The sequence below is a fragment of the Chrysoperla carnea genome, chromosome 5 (genome assembly GCF_905475395.1).
Source record: "Chrysoperla carnea chromosome 5, inChrCarn1.1, whole genome shotgun sequence".
NCBI lineage: Eukaryota > Metazoa > Arthropoda > Insecta > Neuroptera > Chrysopidae > Chrysoperla > Chrysoperla carnea.
This window is the reverse complement of record NC_058341.1, coordinates 32,508,481-32,530,345: the sequence shown is the minus strand read 5'-3', so window position 1 is coordinate 32,530,345 and position 21,865 is coordinate 32,508,481. Positions and strand designations below refer to the sequence as shown.

At 26.7% G+C, this 21,865-nt stretch overlaps 1 protein-coding gene across 1 annotated transcript; it reads right to left on the bottom strand.

The window, feature by feature from the left end:
- Positions 1–5,945: 5,945 nt before the first annotated feature.
- Positions 5,946–19,375, bottom strand: LOC123301116. The gene is made up of 3 exons (XM_044883848.1): positions 19,199–19,375; positions 13,124–13,243; positions 5,946–6,075 (listed from the first exon to the last, which is right to left on the bottom strand). Exons 1-3 carry the CDS (start codon positions 19,282–19,284, stop codon positions 5,946–5,948), a joined length of 336 nt encoding a protein of 111 aa, XP_044739783.1. The 5' UTR covers positions 19,285–19,375.
- Positions 19,376–21,865: the final 2,490 nt, after the last annotated feature.

The window sequence follows — 21,865 nt, the reverse complement described above, 5'->3', positions numbered from 1 at the left end:
AGACTAGACTATGACTTAGGATTTAGTTTCTTGTCTTATTTTTTGGTATTGCAAGTCTAGTGTATCTGTTTAAGATCTGAAGAATTATTTAATTTCATGCATGTTTCTGGTTTTCTTTGAGTCTCTACAAATTTAGATAATTCCTATTCAGAATTATTTAGATTACCTAGAAGGTGAAATTTTACCTCATAACTAAGCGCTCGAAACAAATCGAATCAAGAAACAAATTTCGATTTAATGATTGCATGTTTTCAAAAATATGTATATACTTAATTTCGAAATTATAGCCGCAAAATAGTATAAAATGTATGTATTTTAGTCTGTTCCCTCCGAGCTTTTAAACTACTACTCAAGGTTTGACAAATAAGGTATCGTTAAAAGCGTCTTAATCGTCCGCTGCTTATAGGCTTCGTTACGTCACATAAATTGAATATGGTGCCCTCTAGAAGACATAAAGTCATGAACTAAAAACAAATTTTAATTTAATGATAGTGTGTTAGTCATTAAATGAAAGGGCGTATTTAGCACTTTTCAATTATAAATATATTGTAATACTTTATCACGAAACTGTAACCCCAAAATAGTTTGAATAAAATAAGAAACTCTTAAAAAATTGTGCTCTTAAAACTATGAAAACAAGCAAATATTTTGATCTTAAATTGTTATGATAAGTAAAATCGTCATTACAGTAAGTAAAATCGTCATTACCTCTTTTCCGTCCTGTGGAAAACTGTTTACTCTTAGAGGTCCCCCGACGGTAATGACGATTTTACTTATCATAACAAATTAAGATGAAAATAATTTCTTGTTGTCATACTTTTAAGAGCACAATTTTTTAAGAGCGTCAGGGTTTTAGTTTGTGAACTTTATTTTATTTAACATCATATACCTAGAGCTACATGCATTCAGCTACAATAATCTATTTTAAAAAAAACTTGATTTTAAGCTATTTTAAGGGCTGTTATTCAGAAACCAATGATTTTAGAAGGTTCCAACCTTTAATCCACATCCAATGTTATATGTACGGGATGCTTTACATATTGATATAACGTATATCGTCATTTATCCAAGTTATTTATTTGTCTTGTTATTTAGAAGTAATTAAGAACAATAGATGAATTCCATCCAATTTTCTTCAAATATAATTAATTGTTGTAAACAATTTTTTATATCAATGATATTTTATTTATATTATTATTTATTATTACTTATAACATTTTACAAAGCACATGTTATACACAAATGTTTGTAATTTATCTGCATACTTCCACGTGTAAATAAATAAAATGGATACTTAACGTTATAAAAATTTTAATTAATATATATATATTACGTACAGTAAAAAGATTGTATTCACATTAATTCTAAAGTATACACTGAGTGTTCCATAAGTTAATATACAATTGAAAATGTATCAATTATTAATCTTTAACTTATAATGTCTCTTGAGTTCGTCGAATTGTAAAATATGGATTTTCATCAGACTAGCTTAAAACTTTCAACTATTTTTATTTACAGCGAAAAATCTATATACAGGGTGGGCCATTTTTTTATATATACATAAACATCGCGTTTTGTAGTTAACCAATGAAGGAATAAGTTTAACATAAGTTGCCGAGTTTGATGGGGCAACATCATGTTCTCACATGAGATTTTACGAATGAGTTCTTCGTATTTCTTTTATAACCAATTAAGAGAGAAAGAATAACACTTCAAGTTAGAAAGTTAATTCTAATAAAAAAACTAACAATTCTTGTTAAAAACATTTTTTCGAAAAACGTTAGCCTTCGGAGGAAATACGACTTATAAATTTGTCATTATTGCATTTAATCGAAAGAAATTAATACTAAAGTTTATTAATAATTCTAGATCAAGTCATGGACACAGGCGAATATTTTTTATTGCCCTTGACAACTTTAGGCTAAAGTATTTTTCCGTGTTTTCTTTCGATTAAATTTAATAAGGGCATATTTTTAAGTCACATTTTCTCCGAAAGCTGACAATTTTCGAAAAAGTGGCTTAGATGAAAAATGTTTGTTTTTATGAGGATTAACTTTCTAATTTAAAGTGATATTCTATCTCTTACCGTTAAGGATCTAGTTTTGTTATTAAAGAAACCCGAAGCATTAGATCCAATCAGATGTCAAATGAGGATATTCCCCATTAAACTCTTAACTTTTGTTAAAGTTATTTTTTGATTGGTTAACTATCCAACACGAGATATTTAAGCTACAGATTACAATAGCCCATCTTTTAATATGAGAACCTTTTCAGAGAGAAAACTTGTACTGTTAATGTAACTGTATAGCTACCTTTGCTCCTCTTTGTATGTATTATGTATACCTAATGTACTTCATACGGAAATAAAATTATATTTGATTTGACACGCAATCAATAATTAAGCTGTACACAAAAAAAAGATAGAAATTATAGCTGAACGCCACACAAATCATATATGGAAAGGCTTTTACTCGTATAGGAAATAGTAAATTGGTTCAATATAAATTGAATCAAGCAGACAGGAGATTTTTGTAGATTGCCTGAGAAATTTTCTAAAAAGCCGAAAGCTGAAGAAGTTTCAAAAATTGCATAATCAAATTAGCGATTTCTATTAAAGAAGTGTGTCGAATTTAATATATTTCCTGCTTTGCTAGGAAACTTCAATTTTAAATACAAATGCCCAATTTATTATTATTAGCTATTAATGAATTATAAGAACTGCAAGTATTCATTTAGATTATTAAACGCTGATCAAAAGTTATAATCAAAAAAATTAATTGATGGTGAAACGAAGTTCAGGGGGTCAGCTAGCAGAGGTATAAAATGATATACTAAATGCAAATTTATTTAAATACATGATATTTTTTATGCAATTTCATTTTTAAAACTAAAAAAAATGAAATTTAAGGTTTTGGTTTATAATTATAAATTTATAATTAACATTATGTTAATATTCGCAAGTTTTAATGTGATATACCAACAATTTAATAGACAGGATCGGATTTAATAGTAAAATCAAATAACATTGGGTTTAGAAATGGATGAAAAATGGTTATTAACTTCAAAGGAAAGTTATTGTTATGGGTCCGATTTTCGAGATCGAAATCGAAAGGCGTTAATAGCAATAAGGAGAAGAAGAACACCCGTAGTGTGTGTGTGTGTGTGTGTTTGTGTACGTTACGTTAGTGGTAATTTTTTTCGTCATCGATATTACCGGAAAAAATAAATCGACACTTTGACTTCGTTGAAGTGTCGATGGAAACGTTCTAACGCCAATAACATTCGATCGAGTCATTTCGAGCCAGGGGAATTATTTATTAAATTCTTTCCTCATCGATATCGCGCGAACAAAAAGAGATTTTGGGAATTCTCAAAATCAGAATATTTAAGTATATTTCGACATAAATTTTAATATTTATCAATTTTCATAATTTATTTTTCACTACCGAAAGTACCCTTTTATATAAGATACTTTAGATTAGATAAATGAACAGAAAATAATTCCCAAGAGAATGCTAGAACACTTGAGCTTCTGTCTAATTACGACACTGTTAACAAGCGTATAATGTTTTATATAACATTGTAATAAATTTATAATTTAGTTTGTGTGGTCTATATTATTATTATTATTAAAATTACTATTAGGTTCCTCATTAATGAATTAAGGCAGAGAAAGTACATATATACTTACCGAAAGTAATATGATGTATGTGGGCTGAAATATATAACAGGATATTCCATTAAAATTTACTGCAAAAAAAATTATTGTAGGAAAACTTTACAGCTCTTAGTAATTTTCTCGTATATGAAACTCACGCATCATATCTAAAAAGTAAGTAGCATGGAAAATAATTTAACTTTTAAGTTCCAGTTCAGTTGACTGACTTCTTGAATACATCCATTTTTTGACCCAACATTACAGACTTCGTATCAGTCACATACCTAGAGTTCGGTCAGACAGGTACCTTGCAGATAGAATCCATTGATTGTTTTACAGTTTTTCACAAAAGTTTTCTGTTTTTAGGTAACTTTGAAGAAACAACAATATTAGAAACGATTTTTAACGTTCAAAACTAAAGTTGAACTGAGCTCAAATCAATTCTGAATATTTTAGGAGTGGGGGGGGGGGTAGTTTGGTTTGCTCGCTTATTAAATAAATAACTGACTTCAAAAGTATGCATATTTAACATTGTTATCATGAGAAAACGATAGATGGATGATATGTTTTCAAAGATTTATCCAAAGTCGGTGGAAAAGAAAAACTATTTAAATTAAAGTAAAAACCTTCATAAATTATTGAAAAACAAAAAAAAAACGGTTGTGGGAACACAAATTAAAAAATACATATATTTTCAATTTTGATGGTGAATTATGTTAAAATTTGACAGTATAAGACGAAAAGTAAGACAAAATTTTTTCGATATCTGGAGTAATTTTCAAAATATCGAAAATTGAAAATTTTGTTTAATTATTTAACGAAGCATAAACCGATATCGAAAAAGTGTATTCTTATTTTTCGTCTACATTGATGAAGTTATAACAAAAGTCATCTTAAAAATTGAAAATAAGATAAAATAATTTCAACCACAAGTCTAAACTTGCCTTTGCGTTCATACTACGTTAATTGATTGAAAGAACAAAGTTTACTAAAAGGTGTCGGAAATATTTTTATGCAGTGGCTATACTGAAGTATATAGTATTCCGTTTTAGACCTTAACGAACTGTCATTGACTCTTCTTTGACGTTCAAAATAGATACCGAAAATCAATTTTTTGGGGCTATATGCTTACTAGAATGACTTACCCATAACTTAGTATTGTGCAAAACACTGTGTGAAATCCACACAGTGAAATTCTTCTAAAATTGAATATCAGTATAAGTCACAAGGAAATGCATATTTTAATTATAGGCAGAATGATTGGTACTCACATGAGGCATGAATTTATAAACCTTGTTTATGGTATAAAAAATTAACTCAGTAGAAATATTGAGATTGTTAGGTTCATTACGTTTCATTTATGGAAAAAAACAGCGTGTTTGATTATATACAATTCTATGCATCGAGACATAATTTAATAATAGAATAAAAATGATGAAATTAGTGTAATTAATATCATCCTATTTATTCTTATTTATTTATATTTATTTATTTATTTGACATATTAATCAATATTAACATTTTTATTTATTTTATAACTGATATGCAATTTTATGGCATTTCAGATAACAAGTTGCATACCTATAATAATAATAAACGAAAATTTTCTAATAAATTGTTTGCACTAAATTGAAAACAACAAAACACATAAATATCGAAAATTGAAAATTTTGTTTAGGTATTTATAAAACCAAGGCAGATATTGTAAAATTTTATTCTTATTTTTCGTCTACATTCATGAAATTATAACAAAATGCATCATCCAAGTCGAAAACAAGGTACAAATAATTTCAACCACAAGTCTAAACTTGCCTTGGCGCTCGTACTACCTTAAGAGGAAATATATTTGACAACTTATTTTAACTATCGATTTTTAAATATTAACTCGTCGCAGTGTTTCAATAATATGAAGAAAAAGGCACCCGGGGAAAGTAGTGATGTCAAGAAGTTTTGATTTAATTGTATAATACTTCAATTAATAATTTATGTAAACAATATTTTACTATATTAAATTTTTAAATATAATTAACAAATAAAATAAATACATTTTATCATATTTAATTATAACATTTATAATATTTAATAAATATATGATAAATATTTCTTTTTTATTTTTCATAATTTTTGAAAATTAAATTTTTTATTTTTATTGACTTAAATAATTTTTCTTTACAAATATGGTTTTTTTTTTATACACATTCATTTTATTATTGTTATTATTTTGATATTTTAATAAAATATAGAATTATTATTATATTGAAATTAAAATTTTAAAAAATGTTTATCTTCATTGATCTACATAAATATCTGAGGTCAATGGATTCATGAAGTCTTCATCATTTTTGTTAAAATCACCAAAATTTTTATTATCAAATTGTTGTTGAATTACACCAAACGGTAGATCACGTTTACGGCCACTGCAACAAAATTAAAAAGTTTACTTGAAAAATTGTTTATGACGAAAAATGATTTGTAAACTTTGAGGAATGACTTCCAAAAATTTCAAAACAATCTGAGAACTGATTTCTTTCATGTTTTTATATTCATCCAATTTTTCGGAACTATGTTCCTTATCGCACAATGTTTGTTTACCAACATCTAGGTTACCTACGAAACTAAAAGTTATTCAATCAATTCAGGAAAATATTGCTAGTTGTAACAGCCACAATAATATTTTCTTTGAAAATTTCCAACTATAAAATTTCTTTTGATTTTCGATTTGTTGACAACGACAGACTTTCATTTTATGATCGTTCATTTAACGTGGGAAAGTTATCTAATGTAGTAATGTAGTTTTTTACCCGAGAAATAATGTTATATGAACAGTGACAAATTCGAAAGAAAAAAGTTATATCTCATTTTCCTAGAAAAGTAAATAAACCTTTCAAGGATACTTACACTCTTCAGACAAGACTACGGACATTACTCTCCTAAAAAAAATTTAAAAAGAACGAAATATCTCTGATTTTTATGCCAAATAGAAAGATAGCAGTTAAACATCTAAAGTCTCTAAGACTCCGTGAAAATTGGAGCAACACTTTTGTAATTTTTGATATAAGAATGGACACCTGATTAAACAGCACTTTAGTCGAAATTTTACAAAAAAATTATTGAACCATTTTTAAATTTAACCACCTTCGTATTCAATGAAATAAACAAGCCAAATTATTTTGTACAGATTTAAAATGTTGCCAAGTTGTTTCAAATTATATTTCATAAATATCGAAGAAATATATTTGTGACCTGTTAGGATTTGTACAGAATATTATGTATCCTCAAAAACAATATCTTTGAAAAAGCAGACAATTTTCATGAGCCATTCAAGTATCCTTTCAAAAAGGTGACCTCTTCCGCATTTCAATGTTCAGATTTAAACAGTTTCAATCTAATAATTATGCATATATTGCAAAATTATCAGTTCAAAATTTCTAATATCAGTCAGAATAATGATTAGAAATGTTATCGATGTTAAATAATCCGTAAAAAGTATTAGAAGTATTAAAAAAGTTGGATTTACATAATGTCTTAATATACAGAAAAACCTCTAAGTAATTTCCTTACCATTCAAACCAATAACATCAAAAAGGAATTTGGTCTGATAATAAAGAAAATAAATACATAACACATTGTGAAAGTTTAACTGTAAAATTGACGGATACATTTTGTGAACCGTAATAACACGGCGTCTTAAATAATTTTAATGATAATTAACAAAACAACTATTTTTTATTAAATAATATAATTCTAAACATAATTAAAAACAAAAACCGAATTTAGAATATAATTAGTACATACTCTTTGCTAAAAAAATTTGAAATCAAATGTATATACCACCGATAACTATAGTCTGGAGCCTCTATGACTCTTCTGAATAATTAAAGTGTAAGATTAAGAACCCAGTGTTTTGAAAATTTCACAAATTTTTGCTGGATCAAAAGGTAACATCTTCTTAATCAGCAACTTAGGTTAGGTTGGGTTATATCGGTTGCCAACGAGGGACATACTTAAGCCATAAGGTCCATTGTGATGCCATATATGTGTTTTACCAACCTTTCCCCTCAAAGCGAGCGTGTGGAGATAAAGTTAAGTTTTTTTTTAATTGTAGGGGTTGGTCGGTTTCATACTTTTTTGTTACATTTAAAAAAATGAACCGTTTGAAAGTAATTTTAGGTTTACCAAATTTTTTCCATCATTGTGTAAAAGTGGGGAAATACTTGAATAAGTCAAGCACTAGATCAATAGACAGATGTAAGTAGTATAGAAAAGTCGTCTAGGTTTACCATACTTTGAAATTTGTTACTAAACTTTTGTTTCAAAAAGAATTTGGGAAATTCAAGCACATCGTAAAAAAAATTTTGGATCAAGTAGCACAAATTGAATTATACTGGAATCGGACTTTGGATGTAATTATTTGATATTCTAATAGAACTATACGTAATTTTTAATAGAACTAATACGTAAAACTAATTTGTCAATAATAATAATTATATTCATCTTGATGCGATTTTTGATCACGTTTAGTCATCGGAACTATAATTATATAATAAATGATCTTTCACGCATTGATTTCAAAGTACCCTACAATATCTATTTCATTTAAAGAACTTATTATTTTTGATAATTTTTATTTTAATTCGTTAAAAATGTACACCATACTCGGAATACAAGCTTTCTGTTTAACTCCTTAACTACCTGGCCTATTTAAACCATATGATTTTGAATCGAATTTGTCTCGGGTCGGTAGATAATGGTATAAACACTTTTTGAATTTCTAAAATTCTTTTGGCTTGTGGAAAAATTTTTATCAGAAAACAACCTGATAAAACGTAATGTTGACGCCACGTTTTAATAGAGAAAATCGATAAAGTAATGATGTCATATTGTACCATATGATGAGATTCAATAAGGATCGCAAGTATAATATGTATTCAGAAGTTGTATCACGATTGTACATAATTTCCCAAAACTAAAGAAATCATTGAAGTAATACCTAATTGTATTCGACGAAGGAAAAATTACTAAAAGAAAATAGTGAGCCGTTCAACCCTAGCCAGAATAAGGCCAACAACATTTAGACATCTTATCATACTTATGGCATAGGATCATCAACTTTCATATCAAACTCGCGATACAGAAAAAATAATCAAAATTTAACCTTGAAAAATCAAGCATAGCTTTTCAATTTATTTAATATACATTTTTTTTTATTTCACAAGTGTCACAAATCAATATTTAAAAATTCAAAAATATTGAAATTTTTTACGATAAAGTGATATAAAAGAACTTATTAAGAACTAACTAATAATTTTTGATTTGTTATTTATTTACTAAAAAACAATTCAAATGTTTGTAAAAACAATTCATTGGATAAAACTCCAAACCATGGAAATATGTTGTATCGCTATTTACCTCAAGTGCAAATGCAGATTGAGCTTCTAAAACTTTTTCACTCTGTAATCACTTTTCTTAAAGTATACAACAACGATTTTTACTTTTTAAAAGACAATAATCAGAAATATCGTAAGAATACACAGGTTGGGACTGAATGTACAATATTTAAATCAGCATAAAAACGAAAAATTTCCATCTTTTTCAAATTTAATTTGGAAAAAGTAATATGGTTTCGTTTTACAGCGTTTTTAATACCGTAAAATTTTTGACCTCATCTTGGATGTAAGGAAAGTAATTTCTCCATCGACGGTCACTCTGTATATAATGCAAGGACTTATTTTTATCTACTTCTAATTCAATAAAAATATTATTAGGGTAATTGACACATATTTCGTATCAATGAATAATATTATGAATGGAATATTTGAAATATTATTTTGAATCAACGTAAACACCCAAAAGTAGATAACATGATGATCAAAACAAAGTATAGTAAAATCAAAAACTTATTTTGATTATTGGGCGATAAAATTTTGTTTTTTAACATAGAAATTAGTTTTGATAGAAATATTTTTGTATTTCATTTTTTGGCGTAATCTAATTCAAAAAAATAGTTTTTGATTTGAGATTTGTCTAGCATTTACGGAGTTTTTATTAGATGTATAGAAAACATCCAGAAATATGGCCACTTAATAAAACGAATTTTTTTTTACAATTATTGATCAGTGTAAATTAATGTAAAGTCATTAATTACCGATGATACTTTCATTACAGATACATCGGGATTAAAATCAATATATTGATCGATTGCGTTTATTACGGACATATATGCAAATCAAATTTTTAATTTAACTGCACTTATTTTATTACATATTTGATAATATTATTACATAATTAAAAGTATGGATATTTAGGCACTTAATCTGAATCTGGCACTTTAATCATCCTGGTTGTGGAAATACTACCAAATTTTCCATAAGTGACATTATTTAAAGATAAAGCCAGTGATATCTAGAATACGCAACAACAACAATATGATAACTTCAACTTCAAAAACAAAGACTACCGAGTCATTGCCTTCACTTGCTGTTCTTATTCCTCCTTTTCTTCACTGTTTCATGGAAAAAAAATCAAATAAATATCCCGGAATAATATTTCATAAGATATATCTATACCAAATTTAAATAGACACGTTCTATAGTGTGATTTTTTAAGCTTACAAAAGCCACAACATTTAACATTTCCAGGGTAAGTATCATATGTCCTTTTTCATCGACACCCATTCCGCTGTTTTTGCGTGATATTCAAACTTTACATTTTTGTAATTAGTAGGATAAATTGTACACTTTAAATGATTTTTTTGTTGCAGATATAGTTGGAATAATTACACAATAACTGTTGCCCATTATAGAAAAGATCTTAGAGAAGCATTTATCCAATAAAAATGGCCAATGGCTTCTTTACGAAGAAAGATTTGTGATCTAATAAAACTTTATCACATCAAGGACTTTTTCACGTGATATACATAAAATGTATATAATTATAAAAATTAAAATTAAAATTAAATTTGAAAGAAAAAAATTTGTTGGTCGTTGAACTGGAATATATAAAGAAAAAAAATTATATTATGTAACAAAATACGCACAAAAAAAAAAAAAATGAAAAAAAAATTAGGAGAAAATTTTTTGATAGTAATTTAAAATTCCTGGTTCATTTATTGAACTGATAATATTTGAATTTGGTATTTTCATATTTATTTTCTAACACTATAAAAAAATCAATTAAATTAAGAAAGTTTGTTGACCAAACTGATGTAATTTAAAAATAAATTACGTGGAAATTTGTGATTGGAGCTTGTGTATTAAAAATGCAAAGCTCAAAAATTCTAGTTCCAAGCAGTTAAAAATAAGTTCTCCAATAATTTGATCTCGCAATGTGAACTGTAGTCATTTTGGTCTGTGATTTTTGTCCCAGAAAAATTGATTCTTTGTCATTTGGTGCCCGATAATTCCGTTTCAAAACAATTAATTGAGGTACTGATAAATTAGAATATTATTACCCAAGACTTATACAGGTTCGCCATACCAATGTGGTTGGGTTAGCACGAATCTGCGAGATTTTTCTTTTGCTTAAACCCCGTGCTTGATTTTTCCGTTGATCATTTTCATGGGCCCCCAAAACAATTCGAGGATGAATTTCCCAAAATAAAATGACCACCGCATGAAGTTTCGAAGCTGGAATGATCGGGATGACTCAAAATCCTTCATTTTCTTTCTATTCTTAAATTTTATATAAAAAAATGATTCCCATAGTATATATTTTTATTGTTTTGAAAGCCTATTTCTACGGTTTTCCAAACTTCTGTAACATCTTGGTATTGAAATAACTAAAATAGAAATTCCTGTTTCGTAGCCCCATTGGAATTTGAATTAATAATCATACCCAAAGTTCTTATGATGAAATATCACTTAAGGAAATTTGGCAAATCTGTTTCCCTATTGAGGGGAGGGGGTGACAAATCACTACACTTTCCCAGGAAATCGTAAAAAACTGTATTTGAAAAAAAATATTTTAAATCGCCTTGTAGGTTGAACACATCCTAAGTTAATTTATGTATCCCAAAGATCAGCAAACAAATGTAGACTATCGAATTCGGAAATATTCAAAAGGCTTCACCTCTCCAGTTTTTAAGGTTTGTAATTTGTAATCATTTTTTTTATAGAAACCCAAATAATTTTTTGGCGATTTGAATTTTAGTATTTCCATCCGTAAATTTATTTTACACAATGCGAAAATGAATATCCACATCTTCTGAATTTTGATGTCAAGGACTTTTGATGATTACTGAATACAATATGTCAGTAATTATAACCTTTAGCGCCGAGATAAAGACGAAGCGATAAGAAGGAAGAAAAGTATTTTTTCAGACAACCTTATGCCGCCTATTAAAAGTGCCATATGATTCGTAAAACTCTGATTACGGCCAGGAGATTTTTCTAAAACAACGAATGTGAAGAGGAACTTTCTCTAAAAACTTATATATTTATAACTTAATATCTCAGAGCAGAATCTAATTTTCTAAATGTCCATTTTACCATGAACCTAAAAGAATTTAACAAACGACTGCACGTTGTGTTCAATGAAATATTTTTCTATCGTGTATTTTATCCAAAAAGTATTTGATTTCCTTTGGTATATAATTAAAAACAATAAAAAAATATCTTTCATGAAACTCAATAATTTATATCAAAGTAACATATACTTTTCTCTTCTATATAGAAATTCGGAAGATAGTGAAATTCGAGGATGTCTAATTTTTCATTATATCTGAAGATATATATAGGAAAAAGGTAAATAATAAGATTAGAAATAAATAAAAAATAAAAAATCAGAAATAATATTGTAATTTAATAAATAAATAAAAAATATATATAAATGAGACAAAAATTGTTTTCTTTTTTTTTTAAATTATAAAAATAATATACCTTTTGTAAAAGGAATTATTTATAAAAAAAAAACAAAAATAATACAAAAATAAAATATTTGTGTCAGTAAATACTGAATATAAATAAACTCAAATAAATTTTCTTTCTAGAAAATAAAAGTACCAAAAAACGACGAAAGCATAATCAAAATTTCCCACACATACACACAGCTTTCGAAACAAATAAATGACAATATTTTTTCCATGTCAAAATTTTTTGGATAAAAAATGTTTCCCATGTTCCTTGGAGTGATGAATTTTATGTTCATCCCCGGCCGCGACGATAGTTAAGCCGACGCCTAGTTTGGTACCGTTTTCTGTTGAATATATTACTTATTAATAAAAATAAAAAAAATAAAAAAAATTTTTTAAATAAAAATAAGGCCTACATACAATTATTCTAATATTCTATTCTATTACATATTGTTATTGGATAGTAGCCACATGGCATATTTTTTATAAATTGTATGCATTTAATATCAAATATACAACGCCTAAAATAATATACCAATATGCAATTATTTAGCATAAAAAATTTAAATTTGATTCAAACATTTAAAAAAAATTAAATATACTAAAAAAATAATTACATTTTATGTGGATCTATCCGTCCAAATGAAACTGGCAGATTTACAACACGACCTTTTAATGAATCAAGTCCAAATAATGTTTCCAATTCAGCTAATGTTTGATCCGAGACCCGCTTCACTCTGAAATAAAAAGAAAACAATTTTTATTAATATGCTCTGAAAAAGTTTAAGCTATTTTTTGATGATATTGTGACAAAAATTGCTTATTTGTTACAATCGCTTTAATTTGTTGATCCATATACGTGTTTATAGTATCAAATGAAAATTAAGGTTAAAAATACATTTTAGATACATACTTTTATTGCTCTAAAAAGTAAAAAATAAATTTTCAAATATTCAAACTATTCAGACGTAGTGATTGAAAAAATAATTCCAGTACATTTTTTACATCAAGGCAAAAGTGGATAAGTCCTTGCTGTCTAACAACTGTTAGTGAGAGCAATATTGAGAGAGCTTTTCAAATTTTAACCCCGCAAGGTTAAAATTGATGATTATTGCTTTTATCTTATTGAAATAGAAAGACTATCGACTATCCGACATTGTAGTCATTGGTTCAATACCTACTCAACAAAGCGGCGTGTCTGTCCCGCGACACATGATAAATTTCAAAATTCTAAATTACCGTACAATTTGCCGTGTCTAAAACTTTAAAAACTCCGCCCTCTCCCTCCATACCTTTTTTTGCCAGTGTAGTTAGATTAATTCTCAGACTTAATACAAATCTAGATTGATACAAGCTGAGCTATTAAAAGCATGGTGACATTTAGTAATGATCAGAAATAAAATGAAAATATTTTCTAATATTCTTATCTTTACAAATGTATTTGCTTCAAGCTATGATATCTAACATAAGTAAAATCAAATTAAGTTTATGCTATAACACATTATAAGTTTTCAAAAGTAATACCATTTTCTTAAATCTCCTTTTCAAGCAGAGAAATCTGTTACCTTATATAATGTGTTGTTAGTATATTGTCTCATGGGAAGTGTAGGTACTCACAACCTAATTATGGTAGGAATTGTAGATATTCAAGCAAATCAAAGAAAAAATTTTTAGAGATAAAGGTTGGTATTTGTAACGGTATGTGAATTCGATTTATGAAAAATTCTTTTGCAGTTTGTAATAGGTAGGTTACCTACTGGGATTTTATTCGTTGAGAATTTTTTTACTTATGTAATCCTCGCAATAAAAACGCGAAATATTGCAAATTTTGCTCTTTGTTAGTTTCGTCACGAAAAGAGCGTTTTTACGAAACAATAGTCACATAAGTTTGATTGGTGTTGTAACGTTCGGAATCGAAAAGAAAATCTTAACCAGAGTGTCCAAGATTTGACTGTATTTAAGTGCTGTTTCCAAAAAAAAAATGAATTATTTTTTTCAGCTCTAATGTTATTGCATCTAAGGTGTTATTTAATAATACCTATCTACAAGACCTACTGAAGGTCCATGTTCCATAAAATACCTGGCCTGACTGAAATGTATCAAACTAATTACAAAATAAGCCGAGGACCGTATTCTTTTTATGATTTAGGTTTGAATAATTTGATTGAGCTATGGCAGTAAAATCAAATAAAAAGTTGTGTTTCAATTTCATTAATATAAAAAAAGAGGTAACGATTCTGTTCGTAAATTAAATTCTTACTTTGAATATATTATAGCTTGCATATAAATTCTTCTAAACTTTTCAAATAAGAATACTTATTTTTTTAAATAATTAATGACAAAACAGAAATATTACGTTCGATGTTTTTCTCTAATGAACTTTTAATAATTTAGCATGCAAAACACATTTTTTTCTCTACACAAAAAAAAGTTTACAAAAACAGTATAATTTCATTTCCGGTGGCGGTTATACGTATTCTTTAGAAAATAATTAAATTATAAAAAGCATTATATGATAAATATTTAGATGAGTTGATTATACCCAGATACAAGGAGGAAGCTCATAAATTTAGTTTGTATAAACATTTTTGTGTGCAATAATTTTCAAGTTTGTAAAAGATAGAAATATAGTCGAGAAACAGAAAAAAGCTATCCAAAAATGTATGATGAGGAACTTCCAAATTCGTTTTTCGATAAACAAAAATAATTTAGTTTTCCAGGCTTTGCGGCAGCGTATAGCCTCGTCAAATTAAATTGCTGAGTTGGACATTTGTTTGTGGAATGGAGAAATGGAGTTAACGTCAAATGAGTATATTTAGCAAGTCGCAACTTCCCAGTTTTAATAGCAAGAAAGAAAACAATATTTTCAAAAAAAAAAAAAAAAAAAAACTTTTAAAATAATAAAAAATCCAATAATCCAATAATAAAAAATTGAGCCGTTGCGGGACGCTTGCAATAGATATAGGGCAATATGACGTTAGTAACGCAGAAGGGCTCTAACTAATAATTTTTCTATATTAAATCAGTTTTCAATTTGTTTTAATCTTCAATTTTATAAACAAAAATTTTATTTGCTCGTGAAATTTTCATGAAGACAAAAATTATGAACATTTTAAGGTAATTTTATTTCAATTATTCTTTGAAATTGTTAAATGAACTATAAAAATTATCCAATAAATATAACTGAATAATATTATTTTCTTTTAAAAGCAATTACCTACCTATAAGCGTTGTTTTTATTATAATTTACTTTTATCCTTATTAATATTTAAATGAGTCTATTGTATTTATGAATTAATAAAAAAAAATTATTCCATCTACTCAATATTATAAAACGTAAATAATTTTATTTAAAAGGAATATTAAATTTTCTAAATGATTAAAACAATATTTTTATTTATTAATGTATATTAAAAATTATTAAAAATATTTTTAATTATTGTTTTTTTGTTTAAAATCATAAAATTTATTTCTTATTCATATGGTGTTATGTATCACTCAGTGTAATTCTAACTCAAAGTATTAAAGTTAATTTAATTTTTAATATCAAATAATATAGTTATTATAGATCAGTAAATTACTCGTAAAAACAAGAATTATTTTGAGACATTTAGTAAAAGGACAAGAAACAAGGAACTTTTGGTAATTAGAAAAGGTAAATCCAGAAAAACTAAACCGAAAATTTTATATATCTGAAGAATCGTTATATAATTACGAGTTGGTTGGGTTGATTCTACCGACTAAAGAGGAGTTGGTTGGGTTCTGAAGTTTGGTCATATTTGGTTGGGTTCTGAAAATTTTTTCTGATCTATTTTTCCTCATTCCGAGACTTTTGTGTGTAGAAAGGCAGAAAAGTGCAAATAATTAAGCCGCGCGTTTTAAAATTGCTATCTCAATTTTTTAATAGGAAAATGTGAAATTAAATCCTTAAAGAAAGTACTTGAATGGCTTTGGTAATCTATAATTTACTACATGCCGTTATAACCAGCGGCTTATTAGAAACTATAGCCATTATGACTTCACGTGGAATCGAAACTTTTATCAATTTCGCTTAGAACTTGTTTCGTAAACTAGGCGGTACTAAATTACTAATAAATATATCCGAGTATTCATCAGGACCATTTGCTTACGAATTTTTCTTATGTGAATATTTGTGTTGTAATTCCAAAAGTTTGGTAACAACAGTTTTAATAATTAGATTAATTTGTAGTTACTTTTCGTAAACGCATGAAAATGGGACAACATTTTACATCATAATTATGTTAGGTAAACCTATTTTTTTAATAATAATTTTATAGATAATTAAATTAAATCAACCCTTTTGGTCGTAATTATTTTTTTTTAAATGAACAAGTAAAACTTTTTTTTTTCGTTGCATCAAATAATTTTTACAAATATATAGGTATTTCCTACAATTTTAATGAAATTAACCAAAAGTATTAAAAAAATTAAAAATAAATTTAGAAGTTAATTAAATTTTGTTTTTTTTTTTTTTTAGTTTAAAGGATGGCCCATTAGTAACGCTGGATTTAATTTAAAATGCGACTAATTATGACTAAGCTTATTTTATAAATTTACATGATTTTTCGATATATTGAAGCTACTAAATTAGACAATAAAAAGTATAGGATTGAGTTGGAGTTTCAGTCGACTCAATTGCCTAAAATAAAGCTCAATTTAAAAAGTAAAAATTAGCTTCGATTGGTTTAGTTGATGACATGCCAAAGAGGAGTAGGTCTATGTACCTCTACTGCTAAATCGAGCTAGCTATCTCGGAGGTTAATGAGAAACAGAACCCTCTACTGTAAGCTGCATTCAAATTGTGTTGTAATATATATGCTGTTGATAGATAAACGATCAATTTTAAACGATTAATATATCAACTGATAGTTCTAGTATTTTATATTTTATTTCACTAGCCTTTTTTTCTGTAACATCGCGAAATCGTTTTTTTTTTTTATCAATTCCCTCCCAAATGATTTATCCCCCATTTTAAAGCATACTTTGCTGGCTATAAAAATCATGTTAAGATTAAATTTTGTTTAGTAGGTATGTAATTTGTATATCATATTTGTAATAAAATTGCCTATAAAAAGTCAATTATTTTAAAAAAATTAAAAGTAAAATGTTTTTAGCAATGGGTGCCGCAATACGTAATTCCACTCGGTTCGAGCTGGTATTTAGTATTGCGTTTACTGTCCTGCATCTTAATTGGCAGTTTCCATATAATATGTCGTAACCATATAAATCAATACAAGTTCAATCAAAAGATAACTCAATGTTTTAAAATATTTTGTTAAAAATTAAGTCTGGTTTATAAAAAGGGCCACTCTTTATACAAAACATATACCCACGTGTTGCATAATATGTCACGTATATTTTAAATCCAGTATATTTGTGTTATTACTAACACCAGTTGATATCTGTACTACTACTTATATATTTTCGTGCCTAATTAGGTGCTATTAATAGAATGATTTTATCCCATCGGAAATTACCTATATTTAAGTTGAATGAAAAAGTCGGGAAAAAACTTCTTTTAACACTTTTTTTACCCGACTGTCAATGAATGGTTATGTTTTTCGTGTTTAACTTGTATGTATGTATATTTGATTGTAAATTTCTTTATTACATCGTATCTTTCAACCGACTCGATGGATTTCGACAGTTACCTGAGGTATCGTTATATTCGTCTAAAAAACTCAAGTTTGGGTATAGCTGTTTGAAATAAAAACAAAATTGCGGAATTTTGCCGAATATGCAATAATACGTTGGAAATTACAAAAAATGTTTAAATTTCCTTAGAAAAACTAAATTTTTTTTAAAGAGTTTTAATATAGGTTTTAACAAGAGTGTTTTTTTAGTACCGGGACACTAGAAAGTCAAAAATAATACCTACCTACAATCCTTTAAAAAATCTAAGACCCTACTTAAATAGAATCTGTTAATTAGAATCTGAAAAGAAAGAAACAAGTCCAGTATTTTACATATCCAGCGACTTTAACAGTCGACGTCGATTAGAGCGAGCTTAATATTTCCATTAATGGGTCCCGACTGTTAAAGTCACGTTGTAAACTACTTGAACATTCTTTCTTTTCAGATTTTATTTATGCATTTAAATTAAAATTTCATTTAAATTAAAATTTTAATTTAGATTTTTGTAGACAAAATGAGGCTATAAATTATTGAATTTTTCTAAAATCGTTGTAAAATTTCACCTTGTATCTTGGTTAAATATAAAAACTTTTAATCTATCCAATTTTGATTAGCTTTGAATTGTTGAATTTTCAAAAAAAGGCAGCATATTCAAGAAAAATATTGTTTTTTTTTTACAATTTTTATAAACCGCATTATCATGTTACTTAGTTTATTACTGGTCATTTCCCGGGGTTATCTTATTGTTAAGATACTTAGTTTTTTGTTCAAAGTTTTCATTTTGAGACAGTCTTACAATATTTTTTTCTATATTAGTTCATTTAGTATTTTCCAATCACTGATTGGTTTCAAATTTGAATTTTAATATTTATTTAAATTTAATTTGGGGCTTCTATAATTCTGAGGCAGATTTTATACTCAAAAACCCTGAAAATATATTAAACAAATTTTTTATTTTATCGAAAAATTTATTACAGAATTATCCAAATAATGAGATTGATGAATAAAAATGTACAAAATTAAACCAATTTTATTACCTGTATGGTTTCGCATGTATATGTTGTAAGTTTATTAATAGTAGCACTGTCGCCAATAAAACTGCAAATCTTTTGAACGTAAACATTTTAATGCAATTGCAAGTTTAATTTGCAGAATTGAAAACACAACTTTAAAAACTTCACAATTTAAAAATAATATGTCTATTTTTATTTTTATGTTTTATTTGCAAACAAATTGTTAATAATAAATTATTTATTTATTTTTTTTTTTTAAAAAAGTGCAATAATAATATAATAAAATATTTTAAAATACAATTTCAAATTCGTTTTCTAGACTGAAAATGACGCATGATTACAGTGAAAATCTCTTTATATATCTAATCTATTCCAAAAGATGAAACAGGATAGAAGATAATATACATTAAATGCGCATGTAAAACAAGGATAGTATGATATTTTAGGTATATGATCATATATAGTCTTTATCATTTTATTGAAAGTTGATAATTTATAATTTTATTAGAACGCATTATTTAGCGCGTAATTAAATAAATAAAGCAAGTACTATAAAATTAAGTTGGAAAAAAAAATTATGTTGGTTTGATATCAAATCAAGTAAAATGATGAAATTTTAATTATTTTAAAAAAATCATCATGTTTTAAATATTGAAGACCGGAAATTAATGTTTTATAATTTTTATATAGAAAATATTACTGTGAAGAAAATTAAATTACCTTTAAAGTTTTCTTTATTTTAATGTTTTAGTGGAAAAAGAGTTTGTGAGAAGAAAATATTTTTTCGCATTTTACACATTACAATTATTTTCCACCTTTAAGAAAAGGCTGGTTTGTTTAGTTTTTTCAAACTTTTTAAAAATTTATTATTTTTAAGCCTCGTTAAATTATACATTGTGTACTCATTGGGTGCCAAAAAAATTAATAAAATTAATTGCCGTGATTGAGTTTCGATTTGACTATGTTCCTCAGTCTAAGCCAGTAACATTTTCACTGCAGATCGAGTATCATCAATATTTCTAGAAAATATTATTTGAGTAATAAAGATAAGATCGTTTGTTTTGGTTATCCTGATCAGGATACCAGGCTAAAATTATTGTATTGTCATCGGATCTTGATATATGTACTTATTTTGAAGTTAATCGAACATTTAGAAGTAGGTCAAAATTGATTTGTAAAATTAAATAAAAATTATTAAAGGGTTAAATAAAAATTACTTTTTACTATGCTACTGAAAACATGTAAAAACTTAATGTAATTTTTGGTAAAATATCGCTTTGATAAACACATTTCGATTATTTAATATATAGTCAAAAATATTGTTAGAGGGTGTATCGAAACAGCATAAAGCAAAATATTCATAGATAATTTCACGTCTATTACAGAGACAACCCACATCATTATTTTAATCTTTATTTATTTCTTAAACTAAATTCATAACAACAGTTTATTTTATGATGTGGGTGAAACCAACTTACCACCCCATTAACTTTTTAATCCTCCCAGCCAAATTAAGACGCTTTAACAAGCTCGGCTACTAGCCCACAGCGACATTTTTTTTGACAAATTTTTGATATATGTCTGACAATTTACCCAGGCGACTGAGCGTACATGATTTGTACCGTGTATTTGTGTTATTCTTCACGACGCCTCCACCATCTGTTATATGACTTATGTATTATTTTAATAAGCTCAATCTCTATAAAAATTTGTAAAAATATCGCTTACCAGATTTATGAGTAGGTAAACAAACAAAAAAATAAAGTTAAAAAAGAAGATTTTTCAAAACTAGGAGTTTCAATTAACATATTTAAAATAATATTCGAATTGTAGTAGCTATTAAAATCTTAATTTCATATTACATACTGATTTCATGTATTAGAGTAAGTAGAGTACATTGTATAATATATTCAATAAAGATATCACCTGTGTATCAAACTATTATTTTGAATTTAATTAAATTGTTGACAACATAATCATTATTGTATAATCAAAACAATACTATTACCTATTATATCAATATAAAGTTGTAGTATAACACAACTATTAAATACTCAATAATATATTGAACAAATTAATTGATCAACGGTTCACAAATTAATTGATCAACGATAATTAATTGATTAACGGGTCTTATATTAGTAATGCAATTTGTGTCTTTTTAACTCAAAACCTACCGAGCAAAGCTCGATCATCCAATTATTAAATTATTATATTGGAACAAAGATATTATGCTTAGAGATTATACGCGTTTTCTGTACTAGAGGTGTTGAGATCTAATGCTCAGAATACTTGAAAAAATAGTTATTTTTTACAAATTCGTAAAAACAATTATCGTAAATATTCTTGTTAATATTAATTTTATAGTAAAAACGATCAAGGTATAAATTATTGTGACTTTTTTACCATTTTACTACCAAAAATGAAAATTTTTATTTCCCTAATATTAACAGAAAAATTTCCAATTTTATATTTCCTCTCCACCCAACGATAAAATGTTAATAAATTATCCTGAATATGAAATGTCAAAATATGTTAAAAATTCCGATTTGAAATTTGGACTTTTAAAAACGTCGAATATATTTTCCCTTGAATCCATCCAAACTGGACAGATTTTCTTGAATCATAGCTAAGATGACTTGATCACTATTCAAACAATAAAAACATAATCAAAAGTAGCGGCACATTAGT

Coding starts and splice junctions, on each gene's coding strand:
- LOC123301116 (XM_044883848.1), bottom strand. CDS start 19,284: ATGTTTACGTTCAAAAGATTTGCAGTTTTATTGGCGACAGTGCTACTA. Junction 13,244..19,198: donor ATACATGCGAAACCATACAG/GTAATAAAATTG, acceptor TTTTTATTTCAG/AGTGAAGCGGGTCTCGGATC. Junction 6,076..13,123: donor CGGATAGATCCACATAAAAT/GTAATTATTTTT, acceptor ATTTTGTTGCAG/TGGCCGTAAACGTGATCTAC.